At 40.1% G+C, this 17,414-nt stretch overlaps 2 protein-coding genes across 3 annotated transcripts in view; one reads left to right on the plus strand and one right to left on the minus strand.

Moving 5' to 3' along the window:
• The window catches only part of LOC134818434 (uncharacterized), a 49,191-nt gene extending 38,170 nt beyond the window's left edge, over positions 1-11,021 (plus strand). The window contains exons 5-12 of one of the 2 annotated variants that reach the window (XM_063827979.1): positions 5,367-5,584; positions 5,744-6,025; positions 6,231-6,668; positions 6,825-7,439; positions 7,612-7,765; positions 8,159-8,322; positions 8,617-8,771; positions 9,012-11,021. In XM_063827979.1, the coding sequence (XP_063684049.1) occupies positions 5,367-5,584; positions 5,744-6,025; positions 6,231-6,668; positions 6,825-7,439; positions 7,612-7,765; positions 8,159-8,322; positions 8,617-8,771; positions 9,012-10,542 (3,557 nt within the window). In that variant the 3' untranslated portion in view covers positions 10,543-11,021. The remainder of the gene's footprint in view (positions 1-5,366; positions 5,585-5,743; positions 6,026-6,230; positions 6,669-6,824; positions 7,440-7,611; positions 7,766-8,158; positions 8,323-8,616; positions 8,772-9,011) is intronic. The other variant, XM_063827980.1, reaches the window with a different exon arrangement.
• On the minus strand, positions 10,843-15,469 carry LOC134818451 (tetraspanin-18B-like). Its single transcript, XM_063828019.1, has 7 exons — positions 15,274-15,469; positions 14,889-15,077; positions 13,712-13,835; positions 13,053-13,186; positions 11,871-11,972; positions 11,528-11,680; positions 10,843-11,363 (listed from the first exon to the last, which is right to left on the minus strand). The coding sequence occupies exons 1-7, from the start codon at positions 15,331-15,333 to the stop codon at positions 11,310-11,312; spliced, it is 816 nt and encodes a 271-aa protein (XP_063684089.1). The 5' UTR covers positions 15,334-15,469; the 3' UTR covers positions 10,843-11,309.
• Between the last annotated feature and the right edge of the window lie 1,945 nt (positions 15,470-17,414).

Here is a 17,414-nt window from a genome sequence, read left to right on the forward strand (position 1 = left end):
CTCTTCTCTAACTTTTGTATATCGCTGGACAATTTCCATCTGGTTGCTATAATTGTCTGACAATTTCTCTAATTTCGGCGATGTCTCCGTGACACGCCGTACTGGCCCCTGAAATAAGTTTTAAGTGCCTCTGCTACCTGTCTCTACTCAACTTCATGCTGCAGATTAAGAGGGGTTCATTTGGGGGACGACTTTGTATTTTTGGCTGAAATGAATTATTTCTGGTAATATTTTGATGGCTTTGGCAGCGATTTTACCGTGAACCAGCTGGTATAAATTAACATGGTTTATCCGTACGATAATTAGGATATTTTGTTACATTTTGATAAGCTTAATAACGAGTACTAAAATTCTCACGTACCTGGCAACTGATGGGTACCAACTGCAGGTTTATTAAATTTAAATTAATTCACCATTTTAGCAACATAATTTTGTCGTTATATGATAACAAACGGTCGTGTTGGTTTTTGGGCGCGTACATACATGATACATCAATATTCAATACGTTATCGGTTATTATACCCATCAGCGGTCCAAATCTGTCCGAATATATGTTTGAATCTGTCAGAAGGCTGGTCTGTCTAAATGACTAAATCCGTCAAAAGTCTGTTATACAAATCTAACTTGACACATTGTGTCCAATATATTTGTGATTGTTGACATTTGTAACTCTCTCTCTCTCTCTCTCTCTCTCTCTCTCTGTCTTTGTTTGGATAACCATAATAGCTACACTCGGCCCACTTCATCTTCACTACCACTACCCAGCATGTACCCAGCACTTGTTTGCTTTTCAGCTCATTAAAAATCAGTACTTTTAAAACGGCAACACCTACTTTGTCTACAATAACAGGTTACAATATGTCAATTATCAAGTGTTGAAGGCTGCAATGTCCGCACCAACCCTCCATCCTTCCCAACCAGCCCCTCAATAATGCGGCAGAAGTTTCTGAACTCATTCAAAAATATATTCCGACCAACTTATGGCATATTTTGTGTTTTACTGATGAACCACGGTTTTTGTTTCTTGTGAACAGTCTTGTTAAGAATGTGGTGAGATTCTGGTCTGTATTCCGTCTGAAATTGTCCTCATTTATCGGCTTTTAGTTCTTAAAAGTCGTCTTGTCACTCTCTCAAAACCGCTAATGTTATCACGATTAAAGCCTAATTTAGGATAACGCTTTATCGACTGTTGTGACGTTGTTTAGGGACACTTTTAAGCGATTTTGTCAGTTTAAAATTAGGCTCGAATTTGTCCGTTAATTTTTCCTTTCTGTGTACTGGCAGGCCCTGGACTCGTTTCTCAATTTAGTTTCCCTCGGGCACGTGAATAATTGGTATCAATGGCATGGTGATTGGTTCCTGAGCTGCGTATCCCAATATTTTCTTATCGCTCCTTCTCCCCGTCTACTTCTAGGCCCCCGAGCAGTAGTTCACCTCCTACATTTTTGTCTTATTCTGGTTCAGCTGTTAGGGTTCAAATAACCCGTACTGTCACGTAAATTCTCACGTGAATAGTGATCACTTTTAAAGAGTTACTAGAGTGCAGTATAATGAGTAATATGACCGTATCTTGTCATCATAAAATTACCAAATAACTGCATTCCTGAGCGCTGAGTAGTCAAGATGGTGCTTTTACTTCTCCCTAACCAAATTAACTAATAGCGATTGCGTCACTTCTATTTGATCATACTTGATACGGTTCTATTTGATCTACTTCACCGGTGATTTGATGATGAAATACAGAGGATTTGATGATGAAATACAGAGTGGGTTAAGGTAACCACCCCCGTCACGGTTATATATCATCGGGGGAGGTCGAGACAGATTCATTTCCCTGTAGCTATTGTCGGGGACGACACTCGACAGTCCGCATGGTATTTTGTACCCTAGTCGCTGATAGTTAGTACCGGTTTATTTCACGCCGTATTATATTGCTACTAAGTATCCCATTATCCTAGTGATATCTGAGTAGGAGGGGTCCACTGCAGACTTGCTTGATTCCTAAATAAGGGGCTAAAGAGTCTCCTCTAACCGATCAGCAGTAGTATTCTCTGTCACGTGACAATAACGCACTAATCACAGTGCACCATTTTCACGGCTCAAGATTAACCCTGGCGGAAACGCAACCAGACGTGAATATTGCGTCACGACATTGATACACAAGTGTCAATCTCTTAGTCTTAAAAAGTGTCAATCTGTTAAATTCAACACGCAGTTTTCTAACCCCATTCCTCATTGGTTGAAAAATGTGAACGGTGCTTCCTAATTGGTTGGTTCGAATCACGTGGCTAAAACCCGGGTCTAAACGCAGTGGAGTGTTACTTTGCTTTTCGTCATTAGTTGCCAGATAGTTAATCCAGTTGTGGATGAGTTGTCCTATAGATGTGGACTGTGTTTGCGTGGCTCATTTACGGCTCATTTACCATCCTATCACACAGTATCTCACACATGCAGTAGTGGAGTGCTATATCAGTATATACGTCTGCCGTCTACATTTCACATCTCGCAACCATCGTCAAGAGCTCCAAATATAGTGATCTCGTGCGATCAGAACTTGGACATGACTTAATATATCGTTTATATTTATAGATTTTAGCACGTTTAAGACGACTCGATGATCGTGGTCTACTACAGTTGGGGAGTTTGTGCACTTCAATCCTAAGTAGTGTACTAGATCTCTACAAGTACACAGTCTAGCGCCGCCACCTCTCTGAATTCTTGGCATGCCATCTCGCGGTGTTACATTTCCTAGTGGCTTCCTGACACTGACAGACAGTTTGGCGCCCGACCCCGTCAACTAGTCTTACTTGTGTGTTTTTGTTGTTGCCCTTTGTAATTTACCATGTTCTGCTCCATGTTACTAGTGGTTGTAATAGTAATATTATTAATCATGTGGATTAATAGTGATATAAGTCATGTGTAGCTTGCAAATGCAATCTTATCCAGCCGATTATATACGCAAGTAACTGTTATTACACAAACTTGCCCTGAACTTGTGTGCCTAGTGATTAATGAGGGAGGTCATGCCCCGAGTTAGGGGACTTGTGAGACAGATGCCAGAGTGATGTAATATTGTTGCAGTCCTCAATCTGAGACAGGTCTCCGTTCAGTTTCAACACAATTCTCATTTCTCCGAACTCTAAATCTCAGTATTTATACGTGTGTGCGCTTGGCAGAGGAGCCTAGAAAAGTCGATTGTTCAGATCTGATATGGCTTTTTTTTGTTGTTTTCTGATGCCGGTTTCTTAAAACGCAGTGTACTGCGGAGCTTCAAATTAATTAACCTTTCTCACTTTAGCCACGAGCGGTGCTCTTAGACAGCGTTTGTAGGTATACTCAGAGAGAGAATTGTTGGTATATTAGCACCCTAGGTATTGAGTTTTTAGGGCTGCTGCTTATTTAACATGATATCACTCTAAACTCCGCGGCTCTACCTCTAATGTGTCATGAGATATCCAAATAGTTGCTACTTGTATCCCATTTCATGTATTCATCGGACGGATTACAGAATGTCGGGCTGTTCCAAACAAGTGTCAATAATGATATTGGTATTACTGGACATTGTCAGTTGCCTGACCGTCGTTTCTCGTGTTCTTTACTTTATACGAAACCTTACAGTGGAGCAATTGGGCAAATTACAAATCCCTTATGTATTGAGTTGACTTTTGGCACATGGACGGTGGACGCGCCTTATTGGTTTTGCTGAGTGATATGAAATTGAGATGTATAGGCGGAGCACTGAGATACTTTGTACCTGGTCCGGCTCAATGTGATTGAGTGTGATTTTCATGTGTGAATCACAGCCGCACAGCACTTAATCGTGACGTCATCACGAAATGATGACGTCATATGTGACACTTTGGTCCTATGCTGTGATTTCATTCTCTCTGCTCTTTCTCCCCGCTAGATCTCATCATTTTCACACTTGCACATTTAAACACGTTTTGTGCGATATGCTGCAAACTTAATTAGATTCTATACCTTTACAATGCCTTATCGATCTGAACCTAATTTTAGGGTGACCAGGCCCTAGCCCAGCCTTCATCCCCTCCCCTTGATAACATCATGGTACCTAATGTACTCTGATACTTGTTCTCCCCTCATTTTCTCTCGTTCCATTCCTCGTTTTATCTACTCTGTGACTTAATTAGTATCGTAATGGGCGATAAAATAAACTGCATTATAATTAACACGCCGTACTGATTCCACCAAGACTCTAGTCTGTGTCAGAGATTCCTTGTTGCGTTCCACATCGCACATCACAACTTTTACTTAAACTTCGTTAACTAAACATATCAAACTTTTAACTTGACCTTGATTGCTGCTCCGTCCCGGTAGTCGTTTATACTACTGCTCCTTCACAAAATCAACTATTCTGGAAAATGGGTGTTTAGCGAGCGGTTCAGGGTGGGATCCCTCACGCCGTTTGTCCTGCTATAAATTGTTTGTACTTTATTCTCCATGCGACAATCTCACCTTACATTTCGTTAGAACGAATCATGTTGTCACTTACTGCTTGCCGGCTTGGTAACTCAATGAAATTTCAATCTGTTTGACAAATTGTTACGTTTCGTTTTGAGGCTGGACTCTTGTTCTTGTGCTAGTAACAGTTCAAAGCTGTTGTTGGGCGTAGTTTCATGTTGCAAATTTAAGTTTTTAACGGGTTATCGGGAATGATTCGTACTTGGACTCACGAAATCTAATTTCCTGAAGTGTAATGAATTGCTGCTATTAAACTTTAAACTATTGATCTCTATTTATAGGCCGTAAATATTTGTGTTTAAAATTTCTGCGACACTAAATGGATTAGCTGTAAGAATAATATAATCTTACAATTCTAAAGTCTTACTTTAATTAGTAACCATCACAAACTTTAAAACTTTGTTTTGTGGTGCGCCAACAATAATCTAAAACCTGGACCCCAAGGTCTCTTTTAATGACTGGCGATCAAGTTTTTTGCCGATTTTCTGGGAGTAAATTCGAGTTTACCACAAACTCACCATCCATTAATCTGTCTGAGCCTTGTATCCGCATGATCCACCTCAAGCTGCCTGTATGGTCTGTTAATTCTAGGATTCAAGTACATTTAATTTTATTAAAATTCCGCTTGGCACGGGCCCTAGTCTGTGAGTCATACAGAGACAGATCGCTCGAAATTCTGCTTAGAATTCTGTTCCCAATCCGGTCTGCTGTACTGTAGCCTGATGTCGTTTGTAGACTTTACTATCTTTCATCACCGGTCAAGCACGAGTCACGACTGGTTCCTTTTTGATTACTGAAACCTAAGTCTAAAATTTGTACTTTGAAAGTAACTATGAATATTAACATTCCAAGTTTTAACTAATTTAACGATTTTACCTTTCCAGATCCCAGCAATGCTGATCTATATGATTTGAGAACCGTCAAAAGGTTTGTGAAGGAGATACTACACCTACCAAAAGAAGTATTTGCCAGAAAGTTAGCTTGGAAGTTTCCGCCAGTTGCCCTCGGAAAGTTTCACAAGTGGTTGCTCAGCAAGCTTCAAAGGTTCGACTGTGAAATCCCTCAAAACGCTACCAACTTCATATTCGACGCTTTTTCCCAGGTTTGTTCTATTTTTAGGGAATTCGTTCACTGCAAAAAGGCCGATAATTTGAAAACTTAAAATGACGACTCCCAAATGTTTTAACATTTTCCCAGCAACAACTTAACCTTCATTATATCTAGTCTTCAAGATACCTTACCCTTCACATTTACTATCCAGAGTCTGTACCTATCACGTGCTATCTACGACTTGGTACATCTCATCAGAACACTAATGGCTATGGAACGTACCGGCCTCCCCACAACCACCAAACTCCCTCTCCAACCCGCTCCCGGAACCCAACAACCTCTCGTCCCCCTGCCCCACTCGCACGCTGAACTCCACAACCCTCAGACCATGGCTACCTTCTTGGCGGAACTCAGTGAGATCAAGTCTCAGCTGGCACGAGCGAAGCAAGAGGGAGAACACGTGGTCGGCACTCAGGCTCACATCTCTCAACAGGTTTAATATTCAGACTTCCACTTCGATTAGGTCAGCCTTTTTTTACGGTCTATACTTGGATCAGTGGCATATTTAATATTTATATATAAAGTTTGTGTAATAATCATCCAGACTAACATTTTTTCGACTCAAGGACTTGTTGAACTGTAAATCCTGGTTGTTGTTTAGTTCATTGTTGGGTTGTGTAATCGTTTCTATCACATAGAACGAGGAGATAAAGGCACTGCGAGAACAGTTGATGAGCTACGAAGCCAGAATTTCAGCGCTTAGCAACAATGGTGCTCGCAGTAGGGATTCTGATCTGGGAAGCTTCTTCAAGGAAAACTTTAAAAGGATTAAAAAGAAGACGATGAAACGCAGACAGAGTTTGACCGGACAGGGCAAGTCGGACGGAAAGATAACAGTACGTGGCGGAGCTCCTATAGACGAGCAGAGCAAGGAGAACTGTCCTGAAAACGGATTCAAATCACCAGCAGTTTCTATCAGATCACACGGCGAGGAGGAGGTTTCTTTAACTCACATCGATGTGGTCACGTCAACTCCCACTCTGCCGCGGGCGAACAATGGGAGTAACTCTGAGAAGGGATCTCACAACGAGATCTTTGTTCACATGGGGGATCATGTCAGCGCCCATTCTATGCAGGTTCGACATTATTTTATCTAATTAATTGTTGGGAGTTCGGATATCGATGGATTCAAATCCCGACTGATGTTTTAAGAATATCCCTGTGCCGATAATTCACCATTGACAAAATCTTCATATTATCTAGCATGAGTTTCTTACCATTTCATCATTCAGGTCCGCTCGGCAGATAGTCTAGCTCCACCAGAACAGTCACGTGACCGACTATACAGCTCCGATGACGACTACGTCCAGATGAACGGAGTACCATCCCCTGGAGCAACCCTCACTCGAGCATCCCTCGCTCGAGCATTCGACCCTCTCAAAGAGGAAGAACCTGCAATCCGGCGGATTAGCAGAGATTACAAACGATCATCAGTATCTTCTTCAAACAGCAAAGTTTCAATAGAATCACTGAAGCTGAAACACAAACAGACGATAATGATAGACAGTGATGAGTGTGACGTGCAGGACGAGAATGAAGATTATATGCAGATGAACCTGTCCGGAGACCAGGTTGTCAGAGATCAGTTCAGCTCGTACGAGGATGAGTGCGAGGATTACGTTGAAACTGACGTTCTCCCCTCATCTCGGTTTGAGGAATATGTTGAAACAGATATTCTCCCTGCACCTCGACTATTTCAACAGCCACCTGCTCCTGTTCAATCTAAAGAAGAGAATGTGCAGAAAAAGGAAGAGAAGAAGGAGGATATTTGTGCTGGGAGTGATACAATATCCACTGCAACTCTTCAGGCTGATGTTAATGTTACAGAGGAGAGACAAATTAATGCCGTAAGTTTATTTTTATTTAGAAACATGACAATTGGAATCATTCAAGAGTGCTAAACGACTATCTTTTCTGCAATCGCACTAACTCTTCGCAAACTAAACTCTTCATAGTCCTACAATAGTTTCTTCATCACACACTCTCTTGTTCCGCTCAACTAACATTCATGGTGTTAAGATTCAGGAGAAGGAGATGTCACGTGATGTAGACAGTATCATGGTGGATATAGCGACCCTGCACCGGATGGAGCAGGATCTGATCAAACCCGCCCCTCCTCCACTGCACCCTAAACCTACCCTGAGAAAGGGCATGTCACCCTTAACGTCTTCTGGTGAGTTTGTATTAATTACTTACTGGATATGAACCCTCCTGCAAGTGGTCCTAAATAATCCCCGTCCCCGAGTTAGCCGACCCTCCGATGAAAATCACTCTAATTTCTCGTCACATCACCAGATCCAACATTTACAGACTTGATGAAGACGTGTAAATTGCATTTTACGGCCCGTTCCATGATTAGGATATAACAATGAAATGAGATCAACTGTAACTGTGATATGTAGCAGCAGTACTGGGGAATCAAGTCAGACTGCAGGCTGATTAGTCCCCCGATCTATTGGCCCCTCTAGTTCTCCCCGTCTATTCAAATATCTATATCTCATTAAATTAGGCTAAACGTTCTAATTAATGAGGTTAGCAACATTCTCTAAATACCTCTTCTCTTCAGCTGTTATTGCATCACCAGCCCAGCCACACAGTGGTGGTATGGTAAAAGCTCACGAGGTCCCAATATACGCCAAAGTGGAGAGGATAACTAGTCCGCCGCTCCCTCGGATCAGGCCCTTCTCGTACGGTGAAGCAAGCATATCCAGCTACACCAGCCAAAACGAGGTAGGTTAACCCACAGCAAAGTGTCATGGAGCAGCGAGATCAGCTAATTTGATAATTGTTTTATAATTAGTTGATTGTTTTGCATACCTTGATAGACTGGTCCCAGCCTTTTCTTGTCGCACAATGTAAACGTGCCTTGTTACGGTCGGCTCACAAGTTTTGAAACTTTAAACTCGATATAGTTCCTGATGGATATCCCTAATATCCTAACACATCTGCCTGTCTAATCTATAGCAAACGAATTAACCCCCGTCACACTGAGCCTGTGTTTTAAACATCCCCGAAACCTTTCAGTTGTCTCGTCACGAGGTGTGCTCCACCAAGACAAACCCCCGGAAGACAAGTCTCACAAGCAACGGCAGTAGTGTGGAACTCAAGAGTGACTATTCATCTGATAGACCCAGTTCCTACAACACTTCCCACACCGCTAATAGTGATCACGGTGACAGGTGAGATTCTCTCCGCGGGTATTATAAAAAGCGGGTGTCAGGCTGAGAGAGAGGCTGTATAAGTTCGATCACCATCCTCGTGCTACCTGCCAACAATTTGTGATTCCTGACATTTTTAAAAGTGTTGTTGTATCCAGATACCTTATGTCTGAGCTACAGTGCTGTATTTTCGTTTTGTTTTTTGCCGAGCTAATGAGCCCTCTGATTGTAGACATGCCAACACCCGGTTTATCATTCCAGGTTTTCAAGGATAAGCAGTGACGTAACCCCTGATGAAAACCACCGATTGAGCGTAATATCGGACGACAAATCAGACGGAGTCTTTGGGAGTCCCGTCAAGAACACCCGACTTGATCCCCTGACCTTGCCCCCTAACACACCTGCTCCTGAGAAACCTCCTAGAGGCATGGTGGCAGAAAAGCTCCTTCACAGTTCCTCCCTTCCCACTCGCACTCTTAGTTTGTCTTCATCTGAGCGGCGGACTCGCAACACTAACAGCACCAGTGGACTGAATGTTTCTTTCGAAGTAATGGAGGAACTGGAGGACTGCAAGGATCAGGAAGTGGGCTCAGATTTCTTCAGTAAAGGGAAGAAAGAAAAGAAACAAACGCCTTTCAAGAAGATGTTGAGTTTTGGTAAGGGTAAGAAAAAGAGGAGTTCCTCTTCCGGAGAACAGACTCTGGCAGCGGTCACACCCCGAGCTAGACAGCCAGAAGTGAGGAACATGGAAGGAAGAGTCTCGGTAGAAGATTTCAAACATTCGCCCCACTTCAGCGTTGAACGACCAGGTTCCAGACCAGGCTCTTTGAGCTCTCCTCTACTTCTCCACAGAAGCAGAGACAACAGTGGTGCTTCGTCTTCCTCTCACTCTTCAGGCGCTGCTAGCTCATCCGCACATTCCAGACACTCGACACATTCCGGCACGCACTCCACCGATAACCAGCTGGCAGATAATAGCCGGAACTCGGCCAGCATACATTCTGGAGAATTTGCGAGCCCGGTCAATGTGAGTCCTATTGGAGAACTTGATATCGAGCCAGAGATTGACAATATTGATAATAGGCATACCTTTGATTTTGATATTAAAAGTGAACATAACTCGAACAGCAGTATTATTTACCCTGGTGAGGAGGTGCCTGATAACGACATCGCTAACGACAATTCTAGAAAATCCTCCAAAGGGTTCTACGATGATATAGGAGTGTTCATCAATTTCAACGAACTTCCTGTGGCTAAGGAGCCCATCCTAGATCTAACCAATGAAACTATCATTGATTTGGACGGCGATATTATCAAAGATCTAGAAGAACTCAAGGTGCTAAGAGGTAAAAGTCTGCCCGCTGTGGTCAATGATCGTAAAACTCAGCCCACTGATCAAATCATTCTGGACAATGATCGTAAAACTCAGCCCACTGAGCAAATCATAGTGGACAATGATCGAATGAATCAGAATGACAATATCTTCGAGAAGAAGGACGATCTGCAAATATTAAGAAGAGATTCTCCGTTACAGAAAAAGAAATTGGAGCGAATCATGGACAGTAATCTTACCGCTAAGGTAAACTCCGAACTGAGGATTAATTTCGAGTGCAACATGATGGTTCAAGAGATCGAACGAATCGGCTCACCATCACTTCTCAATAAAACAAGAGACAATGTGGATATCATCTCCAGTCCGAATAGAATGAAGAAAACTCCTAGTCCAACTTTTTCGGAGATTGATGCATTGTTAGGAAATATCACTGCCGAATTGGATAATTTAGAGTTTTGATTTTTTTTGATGTGATAATTGTTTAGGATTAGCCACCATTTCTTTATCACGCTTTTTTTGCAGAATGAGCTGCACATTAATTTAAAAACCGATAAAATTTGTTTTAAAGCTGAACTGCTAGTAGTTGTTTTTTGTTTTGGCACAAATATTGACTTGTTGTTAGAAATTAAATCACGCTATTCGTGTAAAAGAGTGATTTGTTTCCATTTGGTTTTGACATTTTGCTTTGAAAATTGTTGAAAATTATGTATTGTTATTTTCTTTCTTTTAATAGAGTAAGTCGCTTAAATAAGTAAAACATTTTGTCGAAGGCAAACCTAATTATAATAATTATGAAGAATTGTATAAAGTAGGGCTACACTCTACAGCTATCCTGATTCTAAAGTCTCGTATAAATAAACATAGCCAATATGATCAACTTTTTCGAATTTGTCTTCGATCTGAACAAAGTCTTTAACTCTAAACTTCTAAATGATGACATATGAGGTGTGATTTATTTGCAAATAGCTGCTAGGAGTAGGAGTATTGTTCTCGTCTCTAAGCTCAGTAATTCCTTACATTTTTGAGTCCCGGAAGACCACTACACCGAGTGAAGGGTTGCAACATTTTGGCATAACTACAGGTAAATATTTGTCTCTGTGAAAATAAGCACGTAATTATGTAATCATGTTCTTTGACTCGTTCTGATTTTCCCGACGAATATTATAAACAAATTTACTACAGTATTAACACATTCTCGGCAATGCTGACGATCCTTTGTTGGCCGCCTAAACCGTTTTTTCTGGATTATTTGCGTCCTTGACCTGCTTTACTTTTCGAGACTGAGAATATATAGTATATCAGATTAAGAACACAGAAGCAAGAGAGTTTATCTTGAATATCCATTTTTCATAATATATATGAACTTATAGACTTGCAAACGTTCATCAGTAACTGTAAGCGAGTAAATAACAATTAGTGAACAATTAAAGTTATACAAATTAACCTGTGTTTGATAGTCCTCATGTTCCCTGTACCGTCGGTGTAGTGAAATGTTGAGGAATATCGCGATAACCTGTATGAACATGAACACGAGGGCCGCTGAGCCTGCTATCGTCAACCACTGCTGGGCGTAATCTTCCACGATATCGTAACAACCCTGGGGAAGTCAAGTTTAACAAGATAAACACGGTGTTCCTTAGTGCTGAAGATTAGGTCGATCATGAATCGTGATTATATAAGTGATTTGTACGGTCTCAAAAAGGGTGAACAGTGCGGCGGAATTTTAAAACTCTTACAGTTCTATATGAAATTGGCCCAGAATTTAACATCTAATATTGCGAAAATACCTTAAGGTTAATGTTCCCTGGAGCCTTCTTGATGTCCTTCTTGTCTATCACACCCTCTCCGCACTTTGCCTCCTTGGTCTTACAGCAAGAGTCAGGAAGCGACTAAATCGGGTACGATATTGGTTAGATACTGCCGTGTTATTGGGTTAGATACTGCCGTGTTATTGGGTTTAAGATACTGCCGTGTTATTGGGTTTAAGATACTGCCGTGTTATTGGGTTTAAGATACTGCCGTGTTATTGGGTTTAAGATACTGCCGTGTTATTGGGTTTAAGATACTGCCGTGTTATTGGGTTTAAGATACTGCCGTGTTATTGGGTTTAAGATACTGCCGTGTTATTGGGTTTAAGATACTGCCGTGTTATTGGGTTTGAGATACTGCCGTGTTATTGGGTTTAAGATACTGCCGTGTTATTGAGTTTGAGATACTGCCGTTTTATTGGGTTTAAGATACTGCCGTGTTATTGGGTTTAAGATACTGCCGTGTTATTGGGTTTAAGATACTGCCGTGTTATTGGGTTTGAGATACTGCCGTGTTATTGGGCTTAAGATACTGCCGTGTTATTGAGTTTGAGATACTGCCGTGTTATTGGGTTAGATACTGCCGTGTTATTGGGTTAGATACTGCCGTGTTATTGGGTTAGATACTGCCGTGTTATTGGGTTTAAGATACTGCCGTGTTATTGGGTTTAAGATACTGCCGTGTTATTGGGTTTAAGATACTGCCGTGTTATTGGGTTTAAGATACTGCCGTGTTATTGGGTTTAAGATACTGCCGTGTTATTGGGTTTAAGATACTGCCGTGTTATTGAGTTTGAGATACTGCCGTGTTATTGGATTTAAGATACTGCCGTGTTATTGGGTTTAAGATACTGCCGTGTTATTGGGTTTAAGATACTGCCGTGTTATTGGGTTAGATACTGCCGTGTTATTGGGTTAGATACTGCCGTGTTATTGGGTTTAAGATACTGCCGTGTTATTGGGTTTAAGATACTGCCGTGTTATTGGGTTTAAGATACTGCCGTGTTATTGGGTTTGAGACTTTTTGATGTTCTGTATTAACTATCAGTATCACACATTACATCGACAGGTTGGACTGGTTGGTCGATACATAACTCAATTTGTTGACATGAAGATATGTTGATTGTTGATAATGATATTGAATTAGGATTCTATATTTACCCCAAACTTAGTGCTGAACCAGTTGGATGCGTTTGGTGTGGTGTAATCCTCCCAGCCGAACTGTCCACAACACTTGTGGTTCTCTTGAACATAGTCCCAGGAGTCCGTGAACTTGACGTTATCTCCTCCTTTTCCTGGTCGCGAGTATAGTAATTAGCAAGTGTGATAATTTGACTAATATGAGGTTTGTTACGCTAAATACTCTAAATACTCTAAAAACCCCTGTTAATAGAATTAGAGATAATATGAGAATAGATAAAGTAACTAAATCAACTGAAGAAAGGAATAGAATTAGACTAGATTTGTAACTAGCAAAACACAAAGAAATAAAGAACAAAGCCTAAGTATAATATCCAACACTAGAGTTAACAATTAACTATTGACATGCACGAACACTTATATTCTATAACTGCTACTATAAAAAATAGTATATAATAAATAGTATATAATACTATACAAATTGACAGCTAACGTTTGCAAAGATCATTAAAATTTTTGGATCAGAATTTGTGCTTCTTAGAAATATAGCCATACTGTTATTAATATCCGTTAGATTCTCAAATTATCAACGCATGATTCTGAAAACAGTTAAGTATCAATTTAATTAATAATCAATCAGTTAAGTATCAATTAAATGAATATTGCGTTAATTTAAGTACCGTAAAAGAGGAGTGAGTGTGTCATCCCATCCCGCATAAAGTAATGAATACTTGACTCAAATATGAACATGATAACCACAGCTGCAAACTGAGCTAGAAGCACAATTATCATCGCAGCCAGGAACTAGGAGGATCAACGTTAATAATGTTAGCTATTTAGTTGGTACACTACAGTATACACATAGTGGGTTGCAGGAGGCTCACTTCCTGAGATGTCAGAAGATCTTTTATAGTTTTATCTTTTTATTGGTTTCCATAAAGTTTTAGAGATAATAGCAATTAGAGAATAGTGATACCAGGGGTGTAGGAATGATTTTCTTCATGGGGGGGCCTAATTCTAAATATTTTTTGGCGCTTCGCGCCACAGCATAAATTTTTTGGCGCTTCGCACCAAAGCCTTAATTTCGGGGGCCTCACGACAAATCGCGATTTTTTTTCAGTTCTCCACGTCATATTGCGCATTTTCCTTTAAATCTGAGGACCAAATATCACGTTTTCTATAATTAGTATATGAAACCAATCAGTGTCACTTCCACAACCTTCCAAATGTAGGTACTTCAAAAACCGAAAAAAATATTTTCGGCTCAGAATGATCAGGGTAGTATAGCAACAAAAGTAGTTTCCAAGAAAACTTTGAAAATTTTGGACTTACAAAATTTTCGGTCCGAGTCATTCTCGATACGTACCTCTGAAAGCAGAGCTCCCGCTTATGAGCTCGTATTGCGAAGGGGAGGCCTGCCTTCCGAGATCGCATTACAAAGGGGAACCATAGAGTCCAAATTCGTATATCGAACTTCGAAAACCGAAAAAAATATTTTTGACTCATAATGATCAGGGTAGCATGAAACATGAAGAAAAGTAGTTTCCAAGAAAACTTAGAAAATTGTTGACTTGGAAAATTTTTGAGTTAAACATTTTTTGACTTGGAAAATTTTCGGGAAAATTGTTTTTCCAAAAATTTTTAGAAACCTAAATTAAAAAGTTGGCCCTTTTTGGCCCCTTGCCCAGATTTCATGGGGGGGCGATGGCCCCCCCTGCCCCCCCGCTTCCTACACCCCTGAGTGATACATTATCGGAATCTATTTGAATGGACATTAATTAACGCTGGAAGCCGAGCGTTCATTTAAATGTCCCTTCAAATATCATCCGATAAGGTAACTAGTTGAAGTCCATTTACCCCGGACAGAAGAGAAGACCTCTTCTTACAGACCCCACACAGACCAAAGAAAGCAGTGATAAGGAGTACCCCTCCAACCGCCACCAACACTATCATAAGTGGGGCCAGCTCGTCGTTGATACATGTCCCAATCTCCACTGTTTCTAGATACAAGTAGACTCCCACTCCCGTTAGAGCACCTCCGATCAGCTGGGGTTGTATAAGCATATTACAAACAAACAGCTCAATGGATCTGTTTTAACCCCTTGGCCTTCTGTAATTCGATTTTGATAAAATTAGAGCTGAGGTGTTCTCTTAGTCGTATCCTTCAAAAGAAGAACAAGTATCGAATTCAGTAGGCATTTAAAGAATAAAATTAACATGAACGTAATAAACAAAGACTAACCCAAACGAGCAGTATCAGCAAATAAGCTATCTTGGACAAAGTGCCCTCCTGGATCTCCATCCTCAAAATTGTCCTGTATTTCTCCGGAAACTTTAGTTTGTGTACCCCTGCACTCTGAAGCTTTCCCCGATCAAAGAACGATATCCGAATTAAAAAACGTTAACAACACAAAATGTAAGCACACAGGCAGCAGTATTCAGTAGTGTAGCGAACAGATAGATAGATAGTAAGCTCGCAACACTTACATTGTGTAAGCTTACAATCTCAATTTTCCATTTGAAAACTATTATTTTTGTACACTGGAGCATTGGTCATTGGTGACGTCAGATGTAGAATTTGAAGTGGGACAACTGGACTTTTTGGAAAAGCCTATTCTTTTTTACTTTTTATGCACGTACGGACCATAGTCCGAGAAAGGTGGAGTTAAGTTGTTAAGTTGTTAAGTTGTAAAGTTGTTAAGTTGTTAAGATATTAAGTTGTTAAGTTGTGCAGCTATACTAAACAGCTTGTTTTAAAGAGCCGAGGGCTTTGAAACCGGTTTATCGAGTACAATATAATATAAAAATAAACTGCAATCGTAACATTCATGTCGATACTAACTGAAATAATATAATCTGTAGTTTAAATAATAATACTTACTGTCACTTAATTAAGATATATGATATAATAGAATAAACATCTCTTTTATTTCCACACTAATTCTCACACCAAGCTTTAATTCACACACCAAAACTTTAAATTTTATCATATTACAAATGTCCTAAAATATACGTATCTTATCTTTAGTTAAAAAGTCACGGGGTGCAGCCGTTGAAACTAAAATAATTGATCACGCCGATGTTATTTTATCAAAATCAGCTGAAAATTTGAAATATATGTTAATATTAATCGATACCAGTATGCAGTATACACTCCAAGCTGAGCCTCAACAGTCAACACTAACAGATGTCTGACGTCTGTCAAAAACTTATGAATATGATGACGGCTGCACCTATTATTAGGGGTCAGATCATATGACGTATAATTAGTGATGTGACGTATAATTAGTGACGTGATCCACCAGCTACGATTTACAGAACATGTGAACTCTACCCTACATCTTTTTTTACCCCTTACTTTTGATTTAAATTAACAAGTCACATTTTTTCGTAGTATAATTAATCAAATCCCTTATGTGATATACGAGTCGAGCAGTCAAATCTTAAAGATCATGTTTACTTCTTAATGAACTGCCATGCTATGATGTACATGTGAATTCTACCCTGTATATAGCCCATTTCTAGGTCAGTTAAATTCTACTGATGGATCACATCACTAATTATACGTCACTAATTAGTGACAAGATCTGATCTCCCTGGCCCCCTAATAATGAGGGGGCCTGGAAGTCGGCCTCCCATGATGACAGACGTTCAGAATCCCGGAGGCAGCGCCAAAATGAGTCACCGGGACCAATTTTCAAATATCAGTTTTCCTTGACCATTGACCGAAATGTCAATGCTTTTAAACAATTTTGTCGGAAGTGACAAATTAGTGAGTTTATTATAAACAAGTTGAGGTACTGTGCACTGGAAGCAAATTGGAGACAGATTTGGAAAATTTAAAATCTCTTAAAATTAAATGTCCCATTTTCAATTATAATTATTTGACCAAAACCCATAATCAATTTTATTAACAATGAATTTGAGATAATGATGACGTCCAGGGAATACTTTAAACTTCGTTGTCATTGTCGAATAAAAACTCATGCATTTTACATTAAGGATGAAAAGAAACTAGAACATAACTGATTTTAAATTTCCTCGAATAAAACTTTCAACTAGCGGGTTTCCCGTTTCTAGTATTACATACTACGAGTTTCTACTACTTCTAACTATATATTAACTAAGAATATGTTCATGTTCCGAAACTAAAACATACATATTGCACCATCATGAAACTGTATAACAACTTGGCAGCAGTCCCCATTAAAAGTACCCTCACAAGCAGCTGTAGTACACTCATGTTTTGTGTAGTCCGCAGGGTCAGTCGTAACACGGCTACATGTTTTACCCTTTTCACAGGGATCTGGGTCGCAGGGAGTTCTGAAATTTAATAAAAACAACGTTAATTGCTGTTTTAACGATTTTATTTACAAAACTTAA

Source organism: Bolinopsis microptera, chromosome 7 (assembly GCF_026151205.1).
Source record: "Bolinopsis microptera isolate Bmic1 chromosome 7, MBARI_Bmic_1.0, whole genome shotgun sequence".
NCBI classification, from domain to species: Eukaryota; Metazoa; Ctenophora; class Tentaculata; order Lobata; family Bolinopsidae; genus Bolinopsis; species Bolinopsis microptera.

Excerpts from the sequence above, each read along its gene's own strand:
- LOC134818451 (XM_063828019.1), bottom strand. The coding sequence starts at position 15,333 with ATGGAGATCCAGGAGGGCACTTTGTCCAAGATAGCTTATTTGCTGATA. Across the intron at positions 13,836-14,888 it reads GGTCTTCTCTTCTGTCCGGG|TTCCTGGCTGCGATGATAAT; the intron begins GTAAATGGACTT and ends TGATCCTCCTAG. Across the intron at positions 11,364-11,527 it reads ATGAGGACTATCAAACACAG|TCTCGAAAAGTAAAGCAGGT; the intron begins GTTAATTTGTAT and ends ATATATTCTCAG.